The sequence below is a fragment of the Xenopus laevis genome, chromosome 7L (assembly GCF_017654675.1).
Source record: "Xenopus laevis strain J_2021 chromosome 7L, Xenopus_laevis_v10.1, whole genome shotgun sequence".
In the NCBI taxonomy this organism is placed as follows: Eukaryota; Metazoa; Chordata; class Amphibia; order Anura; family Pipidae; genus Xenopus; species Xenopus laevis.
This window is the reverse complement of record NC_054383.1, coordinates 24214812-24238756: the sequence shown is the minus strand read 5'-3', so window position 1 is coordinate 24238756 and position 23945 is coordinate 24214812. Positions and strand designations below refer to the sequence as shown.

The 23945-nt window shown below is 40.1% G+C and overlaps 1 protein-coding gene across 8 annotated transcripts in view; it reads right to left on the bottom strand.

Annotated features, from left to right (window-relative positions):
- The window catches only part of nt5c2.L (5'-nucleotidase, cytosolic II), a 96519-nt gene that overhangs the window by 13996 nt on the left and 58578 nt on the right, over positions 1-23945 (bottom strand). For all 8 annotated transcript variants that reach the window (XM_041568489.1, XM_041568491.1, XM_018241675.2 and 5 more), the window contains 7 exon segments: positions 15086-15203; positions 13428-13523; positions 7643-7734; positions 5782-5839; positions 3286-3379; positions 2947-3000; positions 127-210 (listed from right to left, as the gene is read on the bottom strand). In XM_041568489.1, coding sequence (XP_041424423.1) covers positions 127-210; positions 2947-3000; positions 3286-3379; positions 5782-5839; positions 7643-7734; positions 13428-13523; positions 15086-15203 — 596 coding nt within the window.

Below are 23945 nucleotides of genomic sequence, written 5' to 3'. Positions count from 1 at the left end.
GCAGGTATTCCACAGGATTGGTCCCTCCGCTTCCGTTTATTAAAAGTGACGGCCCTTTGGTTTTGTGAACAAATGGTTGGGGACCACTGGCTTAACCCAAGTTCTAAGGATAAGCAAAGTACTTACGTGGGTATATTTATAGTCGCTGTTAGTGACTAAGAACACTTTCCCAACCTCATTCATGCGGCTCAACAATAACGGCAACTTGGACTGCAGAGAGAATAATGATGATATTATTAGCATTTTTATTTGAGGTGCCACTGGGAATTTAAGGGCACTAAATGTTTTCTATTTAAAAATAAATGAGATTTTTTTGTTGTGCTGTAGACTTATTTAGTTAGTTGACTACCAATTCTGATTATTTTGTTTTATTGCAGAAAAACAAATCTGAATATTTAGAAAAACGCAACCAATATATCTTTCATTTGTTGTCACATTTGTGAATTTCAGCCAAAGGCAAGTATTGGATAGGGCTGTAACAGAAGAGCATGAATGGATGAATGCTTTGTGCTGCAGATGAAACAAGTTTACAATGAAATAAAGCATTTCCCAGACATACAGACCCTCATCCGTCCGTCATATAATATAAAATATACAGAAATAAATATACATTGCTGGAAACCCTTTGCTCTTGCTAAGGCAAAGTAAAAGTTAATGGGATCCTCCACCACTTTAACTGCATAATGAAAGAAAATGTACACTCAATATACATTGGTTTAGCATTTTCACTGGTTGTAAAGTTATTTATATTGTTTATATTATTTACACTCCTGCTATAATGTGGCAGAAACCACCTGATTCACAGACCTGGAATAGAACGGACTTGTGCTACAGTATTTCAAGAGTCTGAAATAGAACAGACAGAGGTGATTTAAGCAGGTGTATTTAAGATAGGCAGGTACACATATAATTGTTTAGTGAGTGCCTTTAAATACACTTGTTTAAATCATCAGGGCAAACTAGTGCAGTGAATCTTTCATCATCCATTACCATTTGCACTTTGCTTTGCTGCGCTGCTGTTTTTCTATTGCTATGACAAAGCATTTTTGATTTTGGATACTATAAGAAGCAGATGATAGCACTAGTAGTGAAGGGCAGAGCCAAGGAGCAGCTGTGAGATGAAAATAACGGACAGGAGCATATAATGACAGCAGCAGACAGAAAGGCCAATTACAAGTGGCTTGTGCAGCAGACTCGAGTGTATTTCATAGATGTATAAGGTACAAAATTTATGCAGCAAGAAAGTGAGGTTGAAGCTATAATGAAGAGGGTTTAAGCGGCACAGAAGAAGCCGACAGAGAGAACTTTAGCTGTGCAGTTTATGAAGTGTTAACCTTCAGTCTAGAGAAACAAATGCAGGGTCGGACTGGGAGGCATGGGGCCCACCGGGGCTACTGCCCCAGGGCCCCCTCCAGCCGCCACTGCCGCTCCGGAGTGCTGCAGGCGGCTAGTGCGCATGCGCGCGGCGCCGCGTTTGTGCGCATGCGCGCGGCGCCGCGTTTGTGCGCATGCGCAGCCCTTCTATTCTACCGCGACCCCAAACAAAGTGGGGTCGCGCCGCCCCACTAAGTAGCGGATCTGGGCCGGCGGGGCCCACAAGAGCCCGGGGCCCACCGGGGTTTTTCCCGGTGTCCCGCCGGCCCAGTCCGACACTGAACAAATGCATCTAGTGATGTAAACAATTGATTTGATGATGTAACAAATGCATCCGGTGATGTAAAATGCATCTGGTGATGTAAAGTAGACAGAAGAAGATAAGTGGTACAGGTGCAGGTTGTACCATAAGCAAAGGTGATATTAAAGGAAAACTATACCCCCAAAATGAATACTTAAGCAACAGATAGTTTATATCAAATTGAATGACATATTAAAGAATCTTACCAAACTGGAATATATTTTTACATAAATATTGCCCTTTTACATCTCTTGCCTTGAACCACCATTTCGTGACTCTATCTGTGCTGCCTCAGAGATCACCTGACCAGAAATACTACAACTCTAACTGTAACAGAAAGAAGTGAGGAAGCAAAAGGCAGAACTCTGTCTGTTAATTGGCTCATGTGACCTTACATGTGGTTTGTATGTGTGCACAGTGAATCGTGCGATCTCAGGGGGCGGCCATTATTTTTTAAAATGGCAATTTTCTATTTATGATTACCCAATGGCACATACTACTAAAAAAGTATATTATTATGATAATGGTTAATTTACACGAAGCAGAGTTTTACACATGAGCTGTTTTACTCAGTATCTTTTAATAGAGACCTACATTGTTTGGGGGGTATAGTTTTCCTTTAACTGACCAGGTCGTACCATTTTAGAGCGGAGATCTAGAGCAGAGGAACATCACCCTTATGTCACCTGCACAGCATTTGCACACTGGTGAGGATAAAAGGAACTGTAGCGTGTGGTGTTAAATAGAGAGTAGACAAGCATGTCACATATACATTGTGAGGGGCTGCTCAGTGTGCCCAGTGTGGGGTAAAAGACTACAGCACTTTTTTTTGGGCTTATTTATGTTCTAATTATTACCGTACATGGGAAATACAGAGGCAAAGAATTTACAAATGCTGCTTTTATTTTGATTTGTATTGCCCCCAGCCTTCCTTTGTCGATCTATACTAAATTGCCACCATTTAGGCAGACTGATCATTCAGCATGTTTCGTTATAACAGCCTTCATTTTAGTGTCAGTCTCCTGGCACTGTCTCTGCTGAGACCATTTTAATCCGGGTTTAATCATTGCTGGGAAGAGGGCAGATGTTATATTAGTGTAGAACGTCTTTTATGGCTTGCACATTTTTTTTTTTAACTGCTGCAAAATAATTTACATTCGTTTCAATATGAGTGTCCCTTTAAAGAAAGGAAAGAATGTTTAAGTTCACCAATTAAACCTATTTCATATTTCTCTACTGCTTAACCTGCAACAAGACAAAGGAAGACTTACATCTTTAACAACATACTTCGTCAAATTCTCAACCGTCTTTTCCTTGAGGGATCCCTGGAAAACAAAATGAAAAGAAATCTAATGTTAAAGCAGCAATATGCAAAGATAAAAATAACAATGGTCTGCCCGAGTCAACAGCTTGGCCTGTGTATGGGGCCTGCCCAGTTCATATCTGGATGTATGGCAGCCATGTTATCTATTGGCAGGTTTAAAAAATCCAATTGGGAGAGATGTTATTCGCTCCCCCAGGCAAACAAACAGATTCACCCTGTATGGTCAGATCAAAGACAATGATCACCTTCAATGCGTCTGGCCTACATTCTGAAGATCTAGCATTACCTTATAATGGACCCAGTCAACAGCATCTCTGACATCCTGAAACATGCTCCGAAAGGACATGAAGAGGTCGCCATCTTTAAACCCCGTTTCACAGCTGCAATAAAGCAACAAACTTTAGAATCAGGTTAAGACAGGAGAGAACAAATAAATCTACTGACACAATGAACCTATAACTAGGCAGTGTTCATGGAGGATTCCTTTTCTGACTTAAAGGACCAGTAGCAAAAATTATTTATTTTTTTTTTTAAAAAAAAAAAAAAATTAGTTTCTAGATAACGAAAAAGAAAACATCAAGATACACTAAAGTGGACCTGTCACCCAGACACAAAAATCTGTATAATAAAAGTCCTTTTCAAATTAAACATGAAGTCCAATTTCTATTTTTTATTAAAGCATTCATAGCTGTTGTAAACTCATTTAAACATCTCAGCTGTCAATCAAATATTGTCTGCCCCTCCTCTATGCCCTGGGCATAGAGGCAGGGGAGACAATTACTTTCACTTTCCATTCCCCCCTTCTGTTCACCATTTAATTGTGTAGTCAGGGCATGGGGATGGACATCAGGTCCCCCATTCTGGTGCGCAAACAAGATTCTGAGATGATACAAGGCTTTCCTTAAAAACAGTGTCCACAAAATGGCTGCTGCCTGTTTGCTATCATTTTGAATTCCCAGACTGAAGGAAACAAGATTCAAATAATTTATACAGTGTAAGTAAAGTTAATTTTGCTTGACTAATGTGATAAAATCGGATTGTGAATAATTTTTTTTGGTGATGGGTCCCCTTTAAAAACTTTAAATTCACAAAGTCTTACCCAAACTCCACTTCTCTTCAGAAAAGGCGGCAGGGCGACGATACATCGTGCGGCGCTCAATTTCTCTTCCCTGGCTATCTCCTGTACAAGGCAGGGAGGAGAAATCGAGCGGTGCACGATGGATCATCGCCCTGCTGCCTTTTCTGAAGAGGAGTGCAAGCAGAGTATATAAAGACTTTGCGAATTTAAAGTTAAGGGGCAGATTTACATAGGGTCGAATATCGAGGGTTAATTAACCCTCGATATTCGACTGCCGAATGTAAATCCTTCGACTTCGAATATTGAAGTCGAAGGATTTACTGCAAATAGTTCGATCAAACAAAAAATCGTTCAATCGAACGATTAAATCCTTCGAAACGTTCGATTCAAAGTATTTTAATCCATCGATCAAATGATTTTTCTTCAACCAAAATAGAAAGCCTATGGGGACCTTCCCCATAGGCTAACATGGCACCTCAGTAGGTTTTAGGTGGCGAAGTAGGGGGTCGAAGTTTTTTTTTAAAGAGACAGTACTTTGAGTATCGAATGGTCAAATAGTCGAACAATTTTTAGTTCAAATCGTTCAATTCAAAGGTCGAAGTAGCCAAAAAAATACTTTGAAATTCAAGTATTTTTTATTCTATTCCTTCACTCGAGCTAAGTAAAATGGGCACCTAAATGTGTCTTGGTGGTAGAAATGTAGAAATTCATTTATTTTTTTAAAAAAAAATTATGTTACTGGTCCTATTGACCTTTGTACTTTACAAACAAGAAAATAGGGATGCACCGAATCCAAGATTCGGTACAGGATTCCACCAGGATTCGGCCTTTTTCAGCAGGATTCAGATTCGACCGAATCCTTGTGCCTGGCCGAACCGAATCCGAATTTGCATATGCAAATTAGGATTCTGATTTGGTTCGGTATTCGGACAAAACTTTCACCAGGGATTCGGGCCGAATCCCAAATAGTGGATTCGGTGCATCCCTACAAGAAAATGAAGATTTGTAATTGCAAAGTGATATTCTGGATGATTTTTTGAATCGAAAGAGAATCAAGAGTACTAAATTGCTTAGTGATAGAAATTTCTAGTGCTACAGCATAAGAGAAACTCCCACATTCTAACTACCGGCACCTCTGTAATTGGTTAAAGGTGGAAAAAATCCTTCATGTGTATATCAGCCGACCTTGGTTCTAAGATCCAAAGTTCACTACAGTACAAGATGTGGAGTTTTATATAAATATCTGATACCATGTACTACATCGTTTTGTAGCAAATAAAAATGTAGAAATCACAGAAAAACTTGTCTATTTTCCAATGTAAATACTGCATATCTTTTTCTTGTGTACATAATTCAGAAACATCTTGTTTCTCCCACAGTGGAGTAACTACAATACACCAGGCCACTCGCCAAAAAGTAGTTGGAAGAGCCTGGCACACAGAGCACCCCCCCCCCACTAAACCACTTAGTTCACATTCCCTAGCAACAAAGTGGGTAGGAAAGCAGCTGGAGGGAATTCTAGCAACTATAGAGGAATCAGACCCGCAGACTGGGCCTCCCTGTATCCCAAGCCCACCTGCGAGGTTTGCTTCCTCTATAGCTATACCAGCGTTTCCACAGTAAAACTAAATGATTTGTGCGAGTTCAAATCAATAGTTGAAACTATCCGGTTAGTAATACCATGTAACCTGATTGCAGACCTACCTTGAGTACCTGTCGCAATTTGTAAAGAAGTCCACCAGGCAAGCCAGAAGGTAGGTTTCTGAAAGAAAGGTGAAAGAATTGTGTTATTTCATTGAATTCCATTCAGAATTTTATTCATACAAATACTCAGATCCAGCATATACACTTGACCAGTTCTAACAGGGGAACTATTGCGAAAATGAAAATTTAATATAAGCTTCCTCGTAATGAAGTAAGAAAATTTCTAAATACAATCAATTAAAAGTTCTGCAGTGTTTCTGAAATAATTAAGTTTATATTCAATATTCCTCTCTCAGTGTCTGTTTCTCTTCATTCTGTCTCCATGCAGCAGTTGGGTGTCAGATATTCATTGACAGTTAGATCCAATATATCTCATAGGGGGCTCCTTTTGCCTAGAAGATGTATTAGAGCTCATTCTATTAAAATCACCAATACACAGTCTAGGGGGGGCTTTCTTTCTCAAATAACGGATTCCGGTACAAACAAAATAACTGCCTTTTGCACAAATTCTGCGTGTAGAGAGAGAATTTTTGGTGATTTTAATAGAGTGAGCTCTAATATATCTTCTAGGCAAAAGGAGCCCCCCTATACGATATATTGGATCATTCATCTCTGAATGAAGACAGAATGAGGATAAACAGATGCTGAGAGAGGAATAGTGAAGATAAACTTGATTGTTTCAGAAACAGTACAGAATTCTTAATTGATTGTATTTAGAAAGTGTCTTATTTCAGTATGCTAAAGCTTATATGAAATTTTCATTTTCGTGATAGTTTCCCTTTGAAGGGGTGGTTCACCTTTAAGTTAACTTTAAGTATGTTATAGAATGGCCAATTGTAAGCAATTTTCCAATTGGTCTTCAGTATTTATTTTCTGTAGTTTATGATTTATTTTCCTTCTTCTTCTTCTGACTCTTTCCAGCTTTCAAATAGGGGTCACTAACCCATGTAAAAAACATACTCTGTAAATCTACAAAATGTATTGTTATTGCTACTTTTTACTACTCACCTTTCTACTCATCCCCTCTCCTATTCATATCCCCGTCGCTTATTAAAATCAATGCATGGTTGCTAGGATCATTTGTACCCTAGCAACCAGACTGCTGAAATCGCCAACTGAAGAGCTGCTGAATAAAAAGCTAAATAACTCTAAAACCACACATAATAAAAAATGAAAACCAATTGCCTTTTGTCTCAAAATATCACTCTCTGCATCATTATAAGTTAATTTAAAGGTGAACAACCCTTTATTAGTAAAAACCCTACACTGAGCATTTCTTCTATGACATTTTAACTAAGAGTCATCTTCAGCAACTATATTCTCCCCTGCTAAAAAGTCACCCAGCGAAAGTCATTAGCATTCCTGTTAGCTGTTATGAGCAATATGGTCACTGGCAGGAAATTATGCCCATGATTTTACTCTGATTTAATAAATTAGGCCTTTGTTTTTTAGGTAACTTTAACAAGCTGAATGTCAAAAGTGCACCACTACTGGTCCACAGTTTTGCACCTTGATGGTACAATTTGGTCCATTGCCAATTGATGGCTCTCCCGTACACTGATGTGCAGCACTCTTGTAAAGACAGTATTCCATTAACTATAATCTATATAATCTATAATCCATATAGTCTGCACAGGCTTGTATTTAGCCGTAGCACTCTGACTACTGCACCCTATCTAATCTCTGAAAGCTAGGAAATCTTTTGAATGGTTTAAGCCGACATTTAGCAAATAAGGTGCATCCATTTAATAATGACTTTTGCATCGGTACCGTTATCTGCAGGAAATGACTAACCAATGGAAAAGCAAATAGCAAAAATACTAAAGTAAAAGAAGCAATGAACCTGAATTGGCTCAGATACCTGGTAAGTTAAAGAGCGTGTTGAGGATGTAGAATCGGTCGGTGTCATCTCTCTGGATGAATTTATTTGGGTATTGCTCCCTTGTTTCTGGCCTGCGGGGGGGGGGAGGGAGAGAGAGACCATTTTTTTATTGCACAGTTGAAATATGTGGGTCTGGGAAATGAAAATACTGTCCTTTAGCAGTGCAGGTCCAGCACATTTGCCACTTTACATCCAATATTAAAGGGGTTGTTTTTGGATGGATCACCAGAAATAATGACTTTTTCCAATTACTTTCTATGTGTCACAGTTTTTCTAATATTGAAGTGTAAAGTTTCATTTTTCAACTTCTAAAGCAGCTCTGGGAGGTAGGGGTCGCCGACCCTGTAAACTGTTCTAAATTGATACATTTAGTTGATACATTGCATCTCTGGGTTTGATTACAGGCAACTGCTGCTGAGAAATGTATCAACTAAATGTTGCAAAATTGTAACAGTTTATAGTCTGCACCTGAATAACTGAGCCGCCAGACTCAGACTCAACTTTAAACTTAGATTTTGGAAAACCAGTAAAAAATAAATAATGGAAAATAACTGAAAAAAGTCTTTATTTCTGGGGAACAATCTTAAAAACAACTGAACTGGAAAAAAAAAAGTGTTTGGAAGGTGAACAACCCCCTTTAAGACTCACACTTGAAGATCACTTAGGTACCTCTCTTACTATTGACTAACTCCACCTGCGTCAGTACTACTTATATTATTACGGTAACTGTCTGAATAACGACTGCCTATCAACGACTTGTGACATCAAATAATAAACTCACAACTCGAATGGTTTCTCATTTCAGAAAAAACTGGAATGTAAAAAACTGGAATCAATGTAGTCTGAACAACCCGAAAACTCGAATTGATTGACTTTTCCCCGTGGTTTTGAGCGAAACCCACCGAAAAAAACTCAACACGAAGGCTATTACCATCTTGAAATGGTTCAAGGGAACTCTGACATTGACTTCTACATGACCTTAACAGGTTTTAGATGGTGTATTTTCAGATTCAAACTATTTCCAGCTTATAATAAATCTAGGAAAATTTAATTTTTTTTTTTATCTTGAAAATCCAAGTTTTGACTTAAAAATACCCTTACAAACTCGAATATTTTGAGGAAACAACTTGATCTTTAATAAGTCTCCCCCTTTAAGTATAAAGATCCAAATTAAAGAAAAAGAGCTCTTATCTGAAACCCCCCCATGTTCCAAGCATTCTGGATACTAGATCCAATACCTTTAAGTAGTGCCTGCTGTCATTGTAATAAGGAGATGTCCGCAGACTGCAATTGCTACTACTGCTGTCAGAAGCTGAAAAATTAAAAATAAAAATAATTGCACATAAATGCTCATGTGCAATTACCCACACCAAGACATTAGCTAGATCAGCTTAGTGCAAATTAGACTTACAAAGGCTTAAGATGGCCAATAGAATCTGCAGATAGAGCGAGTGTATGGGGCCCTCCTATGGGCTTCCTCAATCAATAACAGGCAGAGAGTCGCGCGGATGTCGATCGGGCATGGCAAAAAATCCTGTTGGATTGTTGATGCTGTCCCGCAATCCGACCGCCCGTATACCTTTCATTATGATCCGATCATTGGGCCCTAGGGCCCACGATTGGACCAGTCAGATATCGGGCATATTGGGGAGTGATCCGCTCATTTGTAGACATCGCCAAACGAGCAGATCTCTCTGTGTATGGCCACCTTAAAGGGATACTGTCATGGGAAAAATGTTTTTTCCAAAATGCATCAGTTAATAGTGCTGCTCCAGCAAACAGATTTTTTTTATATTTAATTTTAAAATCTGACATGGAGCTAGACTTGTCATTTTCCTAGCTGCACCCAGTTATGTGACTTGTGCTCTGATAAACAGCAGTCACTCTTTACTGCTGTACTGCAAGTTGGAGTGATACCCCCCCCAGCAGCCAAACAACAAAACAATGGGAAGGTAACCAGATAGCAGCTCCCTAACACAAGATAACAGCTGCCTGGTAGATCTAAGAACAACACTCAATAGTAAAATCCAGGTCCCACTGCGACACATTCAGTTACATTGAGTAGGAGAAACAACAACCTGCCAGAAAGCAGTTCCATCCTAAAGTCCTGGCTCTTTCTGAAAGCACATGACCAAGGCAAAATGACCTGAGATGGCTGCCTACACGCCAATATTACAACTAAAAATAAATACACTTGTTGGTTCAGGAAAATAAATTTTACATTGTAGAGTGAATTATTTGCAGTGTAAACAGTGTAATTTAAAAATAAAACTCATGGCAGAAACCCTTTAAGTCTAAACCTTAGTGTACCTAAACTAGCAAATGTGCATTTGATTTTTTTTAGTATCACATTGTTGTAGCTCTGCAGTACTGTCATGCTTTTGCTTATAGTAATACATGAAGAATGATAAAATCATTGGTATAAAGAGAGCAGACAAGTCTGAGGCTACATTTAGATACATCTATGACTAATCTAATAAATAACTTCCCTATACGCAGGAAACGGCTGCACGTGTGTTATTTTTAGACTTGCCTTAATTATACAATATGCAACTTAATTGTGTCATTATAAAACACACTCCTCGTTATTATTACTGTTTACGCGTGAGGGTACGTGACCAAATGTAACACAACTGGCCTCTCCCGCTGGTTGAGTGTGTTCTGATGTATGATCCGAACACATTTAAAACGACACGGTAATTAAACAATTAGTCACTGTGTTTCCTCTCTTAAAAGTCACATTGTTCAAATAAAGCACAAACAGGTTTGTTGCTTGTCAGAATGAAGCAACACAGAGAACACAGGACTTTGAATGGGCGTGTTACTGCTCATCAGGTTTCCTTTCTTTAGGTTGCATCATGTGATGACCAAATAATCAGTCCATTCTGAGCTGTAATCAGTAATATATAGAATAAACACCGGAATATGAATACTAAAAAGGTATTGTTTGCAGACAAATGGCTTTTTAGCTCCTTTACAAACACTGGTATCAGTTTTTTAACATTGCTAATTACCCGTGTATCGAAGCGACTGTTTATATGGTTTCCTAAGCTATACTGCAGTGCTACGGACACTGGTTACAAGCCCTGTATGGTTTTGTTCTTTTGGTTAAAGGAACAGTAACACCAAAAGGAATGACAATATAATGTACTATTGTCCTGCACTGCTTAAACTTGTGTGATTGCTACAGAAACACAACTATTGTTTATATAAACAAGCTGCTATGTAGTCATGGGGGCAGCCATTCAAGCACAGGATACACAGTAAATAACAGGTGATTTCTGAAGGACCCCATTGTATACTACAGAGCTTATCTGTTGTGTAACCTGTGCTTGAAAACTGCACCCATGGGCTACACTGCGGTTTGTTTATATAAAATATTTCTGTAGCAAACACACCAGTTGTACCAAGGCAGCACAACAGTACATTATATTTTCATTAAATTAGACTTGGATTTTTTAGTGTGAAGGTGGCCATAGACGCACAGATAATATCGTACAAAACAAATTTTCGTCCGATATTCGGTGTGTGTATGGTGGAAAAAGAGCCAACCGATATCGGCAGAAGACTTGGATATCGGTCGGCTCATCGATCTGGCTGGAGGGAAAATTTTGATCGGGTGCCTTTGAAGGGGCCCAAACATCGGCCATTGCTAGTGCTGAATCGTCAGATACAGGTAGAATTCTATTGTTTCTTCCCGTATATCTACCTGTATATCTGACGATTCAGCTCTACACGTGTATAATGGTTACGTCTATGGCCACCTTTACTGTTCCTTTAAGTCAAGCAAGCATTATATTATTTTGCTTATCTCAGTTTAATAGCACAAGACAGAGTTTCCCAAACCATAATGGAGGTACAAACGATAGATAAGGGAGCCCAGTGTGTGGGTAAGATTTGAATCAAATGTTACTTTAATGGTCCTGATGCTTGGTGAACTAGGCAGAGTTTATAGAGAGTGTCAAATGCATGTAGCCATGTTATTGGTTTAAATGGGCATAATCAATACCAGCCCAAGGCAACCACAGCCTTTTAGCAGTACAGATCTGTGTCTCCAAAGATGCCCCAGTAGCTCCCCATCTTCTTTTCTGCTGATTCACTGCACATGCTCTGTGCTACTGTCACTTACTGAGCTTAGGGACCCACTCACAATATACATTACACATAGAATAGAAATGTCACAATATAAGGCTGATTAGTAATTAATACAGATAATTACTACATGGCAGCACAGAAAAAGTGTAATTAGCATCATAATCTTATAATCAGCTCTGTACAGGCCCGGACTGGCAATCTGTGGGTTCTGGCAAATGCCAGAGGGGCTGCCATAAGGTCCCATAGAAATTCAGTATTCAGTGGGCTGGTGGGGGCTGTTTGGGCCTCTGTGTTGGCTGATTGGGCCTCTATGTACCTGAAATTGCAGGGCCTATTTTAATTCTCAGTCCGGGCCTGGCTCTGTAGCATCATCTTATATTACAGGCCAAACTCATTTTCTGCTGGATAATTAGTAACAACCCCTAAGCTTAGCTTCTCAACAGCTGCTCAGAGCCCACTGAGCATGTGAGTGTCACAGACACTTTCCAAGATGGTGACCCCCTGTGACAAGTTTGAAGTCCTGGATCATTGCTGCTATTGACAAGCTGAAACTTTAGGCTGGTGCAATAAGTTCACCATTTAAAATATGCCATTTTTTGTTATCGCTACTTTTTATTACTCATTTTTCTATTCATATTCCAGTCTCTTATTCAAATCAATGCATGGTTACTAGGGAAATTTGGAGCCTAGCAACCAGATTGCTAAACACTGCAAACTGGAGAGCTGCCGCATATAAAGCCAAATAACTGAAAAACCACAAATAGTAAAAAATTCAAAACCAATTGCAGATTGTCTTAGGATATCGCTCTTTACATCATACTAAAAGTTAACTGAAAGGTGGACAACCCCTTTACCAAAAATGTGCAAAATAATATATGGTTTCTCAACGCTCTCTACTAGCTAACCTCTTATTGCGACTTTCTGAGGCAGCTTTATTCTTATTTACAAGCTTTTCCGCTCATTTTATTGTTGTTAGTGCTGGCTCATTACTTGCCACCTGTCGTTGCTATTGCTTTTAGTGCTGGCTCAGTGAGTACTCTCCTGCTCTCCTTGCTGCTGCCTAGCCTCTAAACTGTCAGCTTAGTGCTCACTATGCAGCCTTTCCACATGCTTTGCTCCCATAATGAAATAAATCAATTTTTATACAAAGGGTTGCCACCTTTGTAAAAAAAAAAAAATTACCGGCCAGCGGGGGGTCGGGAACTAAAGGGGCGGACCGTGGTGCAAAAAGGGGTGGGGCCACACCACAAAAGAGGCAAAGGCAAATTGCGCGAGTGCAAGATGAGGATGGAAAGGTAAGTTTCCACCCGAGGGCAAGGCCTTTTCTTAATGGTATTACAAATTACCAGCAGCTACATTGCCGGTAAATTTGTAATACTGGCCCCGGCAGGTGTTTTACCGGCTAGGCTGGGTGGCAACCCTTACACAGGCCACCCTTCCCAAATACATTACCCAGACCTCAGAGAGGGGCTTTCTGTTCCCTTGTACAGGCATAGGAACAGAGAGGAATAGGGAAACCAGTCCAATCCATTCTCCTTTTCCCTTTAACATGGAAAATATTTACGGTGTGGTTTTTTTGGTGCTTCACACCTGCCACAAGAGACCACTGATGATGTTAAAATATTAACCCTTTTATGTGTACTTGGGTAAAAAGAGTTTCTGTACTTACCCTCTCATGAAGTTAAAGCCATGTGCACAGACAAGGATATTACCATAGGCATCAACCTTTATAAGATTTCCATAGGTTGAATCAAAAACAAGACCCCTGTGGAATTAAAACAAAAAGAACAAATTCCTTTTACAATTTATAACAGGAAATCCAAATTCACTTAAAGGACAACGAAAGCTAAAACATAAGTAAAGCTCTATGGCAATTCTGGTAGAGTAATTACTTACATAGCATAGTAATTCCTATCTCCCTGGTGTCTAGCTGTAGTAAACGTGCTCTAATGATAATGCGTCCGCAGGACTCCAGTGATGTCACTGAATTTTCCTCTAGTTCCTTTAGGCTGCCCGAGGCTGCCTTGAGTTGGATTGGGCCAAATTTGCTTCTATTGCACATGCTTCAGAGGCGCAGTTTTCCTGTCATCTACGACTGTTTGTTTAACGCAACGGCATTAGCGAACAAGAGGAAAAGGAAGCCTGTAATACTTTACCAAGATGGCGGCCGCGGTTTACTGAATGAGAGCTGAACATGATGCACAATTTACTAGTTATATATACACATAGGTAAGCTAAAACTAATGCGATTTAAGACATCTAAATAAGAACTTTTGAGTGAGGTAGTTCATAGCTTTTGCCTTTCCTTCTCCTTTAACAGTGCTATACATGACCGTCTTGTGTATGCCTATACGTATAGGATCCGTTATCAGGAAACCCGTTATCCGAATTACAGAAAGGCCATCTCTCATAGACTCCATTTTATCCAAATTTTTCAAAATGATTTCCTTTTTCTCTGTAATAATAAAACGGCATCTTGTACTTGATCCCAACTAAGATATAATTAATCTTTATTGGAGGCAAAACCAGCCTATTGGGTTTAATTAATGTTTACATCATTTTATGGGGCCTGTTATCCAAGAATTCCGGATAACAGGCCCCATACCTGTATTTCTTAGTAATTCAGATCCAACTAGTTGGTCTGACATAACCTTGACAAAGATAATACTGCAATGCATTCAATGGCAGTTACATGGACTCATGTTAGCTATGCAATTTTGGCAAAACTGTTATACACACAGCTAGAGATGTGGCAGTGTGTTACGCTGGCCATAGACGCAAAGATCCAATCGTACGAATCCTAGATTCGTACGATTTTTGGACGGTGTGTGGAGAGTCCCAACATTTTTTGTCCCATGGAGATCGATCGTTTGATCGCCAGGTTAAAAGATTTCTGTCGGCTGCCGATAATATGTCTGCATGTATTGCCGATCTGGCATTTTCAGTGGGAGACTCACCAGCTTTGTCGGACATAAACTTTTGTATGATTGCTGTCAGGGGCAGAACATAGGCTGAACTGTTCTTTTACTACTTTATTTAAACTGAAGGTTAGTGGCAGGCCGGGAGATGGGGGAAGTTCGATGGTTCAAGGATATGAACAATCAGATCTTTGCGTCTATGGCCAGCTTAAGGCTGTTAGAGGTACAATTTTCAGTGGTACTAGCACATTTTACAGCCAAGTACCGTGCTTTTGTTTATAAGAATGAAACTGCCCACCCATTCAGACATAACAACAAAAGTACATCTAATAGAAGTGGGAAGACAAGCTCAGGCTGCTGGGGTTAATATTCAGCAATACAATGTGCCCAGCTTGTAAAAAATACTCACCTTGTAGGAAATGTGGGATCGTAGACAAAGTTTAGAAGCTCTTGCGGGTAACCAATGGATACAAGTCTTTCGACTGTAAGATCAAAGCCAAGGGATTCATACTCTGGAGACTTGTATACTGAAACAGAGCAAATATATATATATTTACAGTGAGTCAGTGTGCATGCAGCAGAAGGCAGGTAGGTTGAAATCAATATGCTGAAAGTGAAGGCTGTATTTTATTCAAATATTAGCTTGCTTTTACTCACTGCATTCTGTTCAGAATGTACACATGTTTGTACTGAATATTGGATATTAGAAACCCCTACTGTAAAACATAAGGATATTAGAAGTCACTGAGGCCTTCCAAGACCATATGAAGGAACAAGCGGAGTATGTCCAGGTTGAACTCCAATATATTTTATAAAGTAAGTAGGTTCATTATTCCCTATAACCTATATTCAATAGTTCATATCACGTAAAAGTTATCACTACCCAGTAGGGAATAATGCACTCCTTATTGTAAAATATAAAGAAATTAGAAGTCTACATTATAAAAGTTTTCATCAAGCGCAATGTTTGCTTTATTCACATTAATATACGATAAAATAGCATTGGAGTTGATCCATAGTCTTAGAAACAAAGAAATGGCTGATGGAAGAAGCTGGGGGTTTCCATTAACTGAAGGGCAAGGAAGTTAAAAGCCAACTAGCAGCTTGAAGTATATATAGTGGATAATGTACCCCCTACTGTAATTTATAAAGATATTATGTTACCGAGGAGTTATGTGACCATATAAAAGCACGAGGCCGCAGGCCGAGTGCTTTTATACAGGTCACATAACTCCGAGGTGACTATTAATATCTTTATAAATTTTAAGTGGGGGGTACATTATCTATTATAATCTACAGTTTCTGGGTTCAGTTTTACTTTTTTTGAAGTGTCTCTACAAGTTGATTTTTATCTTTAACTGCAGCTCTTTTAGGTACCTGTATTTTATTGTTGCTTTCTAAATGGCACACCTCTCCTGCAGCTGCCTCCCTGGTCTCGCTCTTTTCCTCACAGGATTCCTCTACATTTTCACTTCCCCTCCCGTCCACTATCTAAAGAATCACTCCCCCTCTGTGTCACATAATTTTCTTTTACCGGTCATGCAGGGAAGGAGGGGGAGGGAGTGGACGGGAGGCAGAGCGAGACTTTGTAGTGTAAGGGAGGCAGAGCGAGATTTAGGCAGTGTAAGGGAGGCGGAGCGAGACTTCAGACACTGGACGGGAGGGGGAGTGAAAATGGAGCCGAATCCTATGAGGAAAGCGACACCAGGGAGGCAGCTGCAGGAGACTTGTGACAGGAGTGAGAGATGCGATGAAGGAAAGAGAAGCCCTTCATCGCATAAAAGGGTAAATCCGTTGTGGGAAGTGACTAAATGTGGAGCCCGAAAGCTATAGCGGTGGGAAGCAAGGCAGCAGCTGCGAGTGCTGTCTCTTTAAGCTTATAATCGGCGCGTTCTGACGAAAGAACGCGCCGTTTATAAGGATATAATTTACAGTCTGGTCCCATAGGGAAATGACCAGACTGTAGATTATACAGGTATAAATGTTATAGAATGTCCTGTTCGTAACAACTTTTTAATTGGTTCTCGTTTTTTATAGTTCTATAGTCTGCCTTCTTTTTCTGCCTCTTTCCAGCACTGACCCCGACTGACTGTCGGTTTTGGCCCGCTCCTTTTCATTTTCAGTGTATTTCAAATCACTGCCTAATTGTCGGGGTAGATTAGACCCTAGTACCATGATTAAATAATTGATGAACAAAAAGAACAATCATTAAAAAATCCACACAAAGTAAAGAATGAAAAAACTACGAACTTTGATTGAAATTCACCCTGTCTACATCATATTTAAATTTACTGTAAGGTTGGTGGCACACGTGAAGATTCGGGGGAGATTAGTCGCCTAGTGACAAATCTTCTCTTCTTCGGACAAATAGTCTCCCAAAATGCCTTCGCGCTGGCAAGAATACGGATCGCCGGTGGGATGGCATACATTTTCAAAGTCGAAGAGATTCATATGCCATCCCACCGGTAATTTGTATTCTTGCTAGAAGGAATTTGGGGAGATTAGTCACCAGAAGAAGAGAAGATTTGTCGATGGGCGACTATCCTCCCACGAATCTTCACCTGTGCCACCACCCTAAGGGTAAGGGCAGATTCTGGGAGATTAGTCGCCCTGGGGCACAAATTGCCTCTACTTCGGGGCACCAATCTCCCTGAACTGCCTTCCTGCCGGCTATAATGAAAATTCGCCAGCGGGATGGCACTCGCGGTGATTCGTTTTCCAAAGCTGCAAGAAAGTTTCCTCATGAGGCAACTTCAGAAAACGAAGCGCCACGAGTGCCATCCTGCTGGCGATTTTTCATTATAGCCGGTAGGAAGGTAGGGGAAAGCAGTTCGGGGGGATTGTCGTCCGGAAGAAGAGACGATAGTCGCCGGGGCGACTAATCTCCCCGAAAAGGAGAAGGAAAGCTACGGAGGCATTTTATTGCCAATAGATTAGCTGCAATAGTGCAAGCTAGAATGCTATATTTATTCTGTAGAATGTTTTACCATACCCGAGTTAAAAGCTCTTTTGTTTAGGATAGGAGCTGCAGTATTAAAATGGTGTGACATCACTTCCTGCCTGAGTCTCTCCCTGCTCTGGGCTCAGATTACAGTAGAGAAGGGAGGGGTGGGGGGAGAGGAGCAAACTGAGCATGCTCTTGCCCATGGCAATGAGGTTTAAGCTGAAGGCAGGAAGTCTGATACAGAAGCCCATGTGTACACAATAGATGGAAAGAAATGAAGTGTTTCTTTTGACAGGGGACTCAGAACAGCACTACGTTGGGGGTTTACTGGTATATTTAGATGGACCTTTCTGATAAGGCTTACTTAGTTTTAACCTTTCCTTCTCCTTTAAGGTAAACTACCCCTTTCATGATCAGCACAGTAACCTATTGATAACTGTTTGAATGAAAATTCCATTATGTTATAATCAATCAATCGGTGCTGGTAGATGACACAGCATAAAAACCAGTAATTCATGCTAGGCGTCTAATAATAGAGAACTACAGTACTGAAACCAATAAAAAGTGGGTAAGGCTCCAGATAAGCACAGGTATTATCAGAGTGTTGCTGAAAACTTTATCCTGAGAGGATTAGAAAGATTCTGGCTTTATCTTGGGAATGTAGGAAATTATAACACAAGAAGCACTTGGATTGCACTGTTTTATCCTGCGTGGGCAATTTGCAAGTTAAATGGCACAGGACTTTTCCCCACTGGATCCCTGGAAGCTTGTAATGTCAGCATATACATCAGCGTTATTATTACACATATATCCTTCAACAGCTGCTCATTAAAATAACTTCTAAGTGTACTGAGAAGCATCAGGCTCTACAGGGAACATTATATCTCTCATTCTCCAAATGAGAAACAAGAGGAAATTGCAATAGGGCTATGGGAGACTTTTCCATTTCCTTCAGTTTTTATTAAGGTTTGCACAGTAATATGAGGGTGGGTGTTCCTGAGCATATCCAGTGTTCTGTACCCCAGCAATGTGTGCCAATATGTTAGGCCCCAGTAAATCAAATAGGGTTGCCACCTTTTTCATTTATTGAAACCAGCCTTCTGGTCGGTGAGTGGGCAATGATGTCATATGAGGCGGTCGGACAATGACATCACTAGGCAGGGGAATGGGCAGAGTGGGTGAGGGAATGGGCAGAGTGGGTGAAGAAATGGGCACATTGGGTGGGGACATAGGCGAGGAATAGGCAGTTACTGGCAACAGAGAAAGTCAGGGAACTGAGGTTTTTTTTAGGATGTTACAAATATACCGGAAAGAATTCCTAAGTTCGGCACCGGCACTAGGGTCCAGATTTATCAAAATGTGCGAATAGACTCACCACAGAAAAACTTTCTATTTATGGGACCTATGGGATTTTTAGAATCATATTTAGCAATGGAGTTCACCATTTGATAAATGAAAAGAAAGTGAGTTTTTCTGTGGAGAGTTGTATTCTCACATTTTGATAAATCTGCCCCCAGCCGTTTCTTTTTTACTGGGCTTGTGGCACAAAAAGGTTTTTCCCAGGACTGGCACACTTTTTAGGGAAAAAAATTTACCAGCCAGGGAATAAAAGTACCACAGTTCCACACCACCATCTTACAGACTTAGAAGCAGATTTATAAAGGTTTGAGTTGTGTTTTCCACAAAATTGCGTTTTCGAGGTTATTTTGGAGTTAAAAATCAAATTTTTCAAATCTGAAAATACACCATCTGGTCCCTTGAACCATTTGAAGATGTTTGTAGTCTTCATCGTATTTGAGGTTTTTTTCTGAGGGTTTTGCTTCAAAACTCAATCAAGTTAAGTGGTTTGAGTTTTTTCACCAAAAACATAATCAATTCAAGTATTCGGGTTGTTCACACTGAACTCGCTGATTCAAGTTTTTTCTTAAATTAGAAACCATTTGCAAACTGAGTTCATTTAAAATTCGACCTTTGATAAATAACCCCCTTAGACTCACACATGCACAGGATTTTTTGATCTTATTTTACTGAATATTTAAACCATATGTCTGCGCTAGGGTAGCCTGGGAAAATACACATTCTCAATGATTTTAAAGTATTAATAAATGTCAACTTTAAAATTGTTGGAAATGTTTACTTTATGTATATTGGAAAGTTGCCAGGAACTGCATTTTCTTTCATTACACAAAAAACAGTTTACGTGTGGACACGGCCTTTAAGGCTAAATTAAAGGCATGCTAAACTGAATACAAGTACTTCACCATATTGATCTTAAAAAGGTGATGAGCAGGGAAGAGAAAGCATTGGCAGAAAGATTTATTTTTCAAGAGAAGAACAGGGACTAACAGCAATTACCTTTAGTAACTTGAAAGGCATCTAAGAAACGATACTTCTGGGCAGTGTCAGACTTCTTGGAACACACTTTAGGGAGAGACATACTCCCTGCTTTTAATTGCAATGGAAACACTTCCCAATCTGGCACCAACAGCCACCCATGGGGGTCAGACACATTAGTGTCAGCTGACAACTGCACATGTCTGTGGTAAGATAATAGTCTCTCTGTCTCAAGGCAGCGAGTCTCCTAATTACAAAAAGATTCACCATACACCAGTAGTAGCTTGCTATGTGGTTCATCATCTGGGAAATCCCCTCCGTCTGCCTCCAAATCCAACAAATAAAAAATGGCACAACGAACAACTAAAAGCTCTCTATACACAATATGCCTTCACCACAAATCTCACCTTTAAGGAACAGTAACACCAAAAAAGGAAGTATGTAAAAGAAATTAAAATACAAAATACTGTTGTCCTGCACTGGTACAAATTATGTTTGCTTCAGAAACTCTACCATAGTTTATATAACAAGCTGCTGTGTAGCCATGGGGGCAGCCACTGAAAGCTGAAAAAGGAGAAAAGGCACAGGTTACACAGCAGGTAACGGATAAGCACTGTAGTATACAACGGGATTCTGCAGAACGTCTATGTTATCTACCGTGTAGTCTGTGCTTGAATGGCTGCCCCCATGGCTACTCAGCAGCTTGTTTATTTAAACTTTAGCAGTGTTTCTGAAGTGAACATCAGTTTTACCAGTGCAGGGTTACACTACATTATATTGTCATTCATTTAAAATACTTTCATTTTTTGGTGCTACTGCTCCTTTAACTGGCCTTCAGACAACAGTTTGGGCACTAAACTCACTAAGTCAATCATTGGCCCAATATATTGGACATATGGTGTATAGTGGAGCTGCCAAATTAATTATTGCTGGCAGGTAATGTTATGTTCGTGCTGCTCATGAAATGGAAGTGTGTAATTTTGCGGTCTAGGCCATATAACGTGCAGTGGGCCAGGGGCCAGAAAATGCTTTCTTGTCAGCACTGCTAGGGTGGGAGGATCAGGGTCTGTTAGTTCTTCTTGGAAAGATAACAGACTGTTCAGGACAGGATATATTTAGTACATAGTGCAGGACCCAGAGCAAAGTATGCAGGCTGATGGACAGCATATCTGATGGCCAGTGAGAGAGAATACAATTCTGTGGAGAACTAACTCCCCCCAATAAGAAAAGCCCCTACCTACTAACCCCTCTCTGCTCCCCCCCCGCATAGTTGGTTACCCCTGAAAGTGCCCCTAACACATTACTCGTGTATCGGTGCAGTGTAAGAAAAGCAGAGCTCCATCTTACAGTGCTTCAGTATTCTTCGGGTCATCTTTCTTCCCTTCAGCAATTTCCAGCACTTTTGGCGCATGCGCAGTTGCTACAGACTGCTGCAACTATGCATGCACCAATATCGCGTTCACTTAAGGAAGAATGCCGAATAGCCAGTAGATGTAGCCCATGAACTCCGCTGGGCTCACTATGCAGCGATATGAGAGTACTGTGTTAGGGACACTTTTAGGTGTAATCAACAATGTGGGGGGGAAGCAGGGAGGGGGGACTATCTAGGGTAGTAGGTAGGGGCTTTTCTTATTAGGAAGGTTTAGCTCTCCTACATGTTTGCTTTTTGTCCTATGCCTTTGTAGAAACCCAAGACCAATTCAGGTACAATTTGGTGTCTGCCACTAGAGATGAGATGGTTGGAAATTTTACAACTTGAAGACCTTGCCAATTGTATGACCCATTCAGATAGTATTACAGATGGGCAGAATCAGCACAGTATTACTGTAGAGGAACATCAACATGGAGAAGCCCCTTTGAAGTTTGGTCCATCAGCCAGTGTCTTGATACGAACACATCCGACCCACAGATCACCAATTAACGTTTGCTAAAAATTCTTGGGATGATAAAAGATCTAACTTAATGTTTTTACATATCTGTCACTTAATGAGATATGGGTTCCAGACCAAACTTTGGACTAAATGGAAAACTTATAAAGATTATAAAGTCTGAAAAAACAAGAAATTTGAAATATATCCTGTTCACTTCAATAAGCCTTCATTGCCCTTTTCTGCCATTACTGGAAAAATGTTGGCAAGAATTCAAAATGCACAGTATTGTATTATTTTTAGGTGGCCCTGGATCCAACGAGTCAAATTCTTTGGCTGTTGTATTAGTACAGGGTGTTCTGAATGCACAGCAAGGGGGTAGGGATAACAGAAACTATAGTAAGAAAGAAACCATATTACAAGAAGGAATAAAAGAACTGGCTGAGGATGAAAGGAAATTACAGAGATAATGTTTGTGCATGTGCGGTACTGATATGCCATACCCCCAAGGAAAATCAATTTGTACAACTGAATTCCAGGAACAGTGAGGGTGAACTTTAAAGACGGAAAGTTATTCAGCATATAAAAGCCTATAATTACCACCCTCAAAAGGTCAGGAATTATAGATGTATATATCTGCAATTATAGCTGGCACTTGCATAGTGTAGATTAATATTAAATCCGATGCACCGAATATTTAAATATTTAAAATATAGTCCATGCAGTTCATCATATAGACAAGTGTAATATACATTGGGATTGAATCTCATAATTTGATGGCACGGTTTGTACTCCATTCTTTTTTTCTACTGGGTTCTAGGAGCAGGAACATAATGTGAGACTGTGATCCATTGGCTGCTGGAGGGTACAGGGGTATAAAGGACTGGTAGGGGTTAATTTACAAATGCGCGCGAGGCATGCAAAACAGATTATCCTCTTAAATTGAAATGAAGCTCACTTTTTCACAGATTTTTTAAATGTAAACATGCAGATACATAGTAATAGGCCCTGTTTGCCTACTATAATGGCTTAAATGATGGTGTTTGCTTGTTCCTAGAGCAGTTAAGTCTCATAAAGGGCAACTAAGGATTCAGTGTAACACTAGCCTTACCACATATAGTAATTGACGGCACCAGTCAGCGATTTATTATCTTAAAATGCCTTTATTGGGACATAGGCTCTGACCCCAAACACCCGGCAACGTTTCAGACCACTCTCGGTCTTTTCTCAAGCCTAATAATCTTCACCTCTATGGCCAGGTTAAGGCAACACAGACTAGAGTCCTGCAGTGGGTCGGGTACATGCGGGTTCTTATTTTATATTATATTGTCTATATTTACTCCTTTTAAAATTTTACAAAAACTTGTTTCTGTCCCCACCCACTTTTGATGATGTCACTTCTGGTTTGCAGCAACATCACTTCCTGTTTGATCGTGGTTGGCAGGTTGCGGATAAGGCAGTTGTGGGTCCGGTAGCGAATCAAAGTGGGTAAATATGCGGGTTGTGGTTCGGGCATGCGGGTTTGGGTCACTAGACCGTCACTATTTATTGTGCCTCTGGGGGCTTTTTGGGTCTCTGTGTACATGAAATGCCAGGGGATATTTTGAATCCCAGTTCAGACCTGCTTTAAACCTGCCTAAAGGACAAGCACATTTGCATGCAGTTTACAAAAAGATACAACATGTATCACTTACACGCAGTAAGAGGGTACTATCTAAAGCAGTGATCCCCAACCAATGGCTCGTGAGCAACATGTTGCTCTCCAACCCCTTGGATGTTGCTCTCAGTGGTCTCCAAGCAGGTGCTTATTTTTGAATTCTTTGCTTAAAGGGAAGCTTCAGTTACAAAAAAAACATGTGTATTGCCAAACAGAGCCTCCTGTTGGCTGCAAAACAACATAGAAGCTACCAAATAGCCAATCACAGCCCTTATTTGGAAGCCTCAGGAACTTTTTGCATGCTTTTCTTGCTAACATTGTTTTTCACTTGAACGTGACTCACGGGTAAAAAAGGTTGGGGACCCCTGATCTAAAGTAACTCTGTGGTCTCAGCACATATTTATTGTTCTGTTACAGCATGTGACTATATTGTGATATACAAGCTTCCTTATGTGTAGGTGTTCTC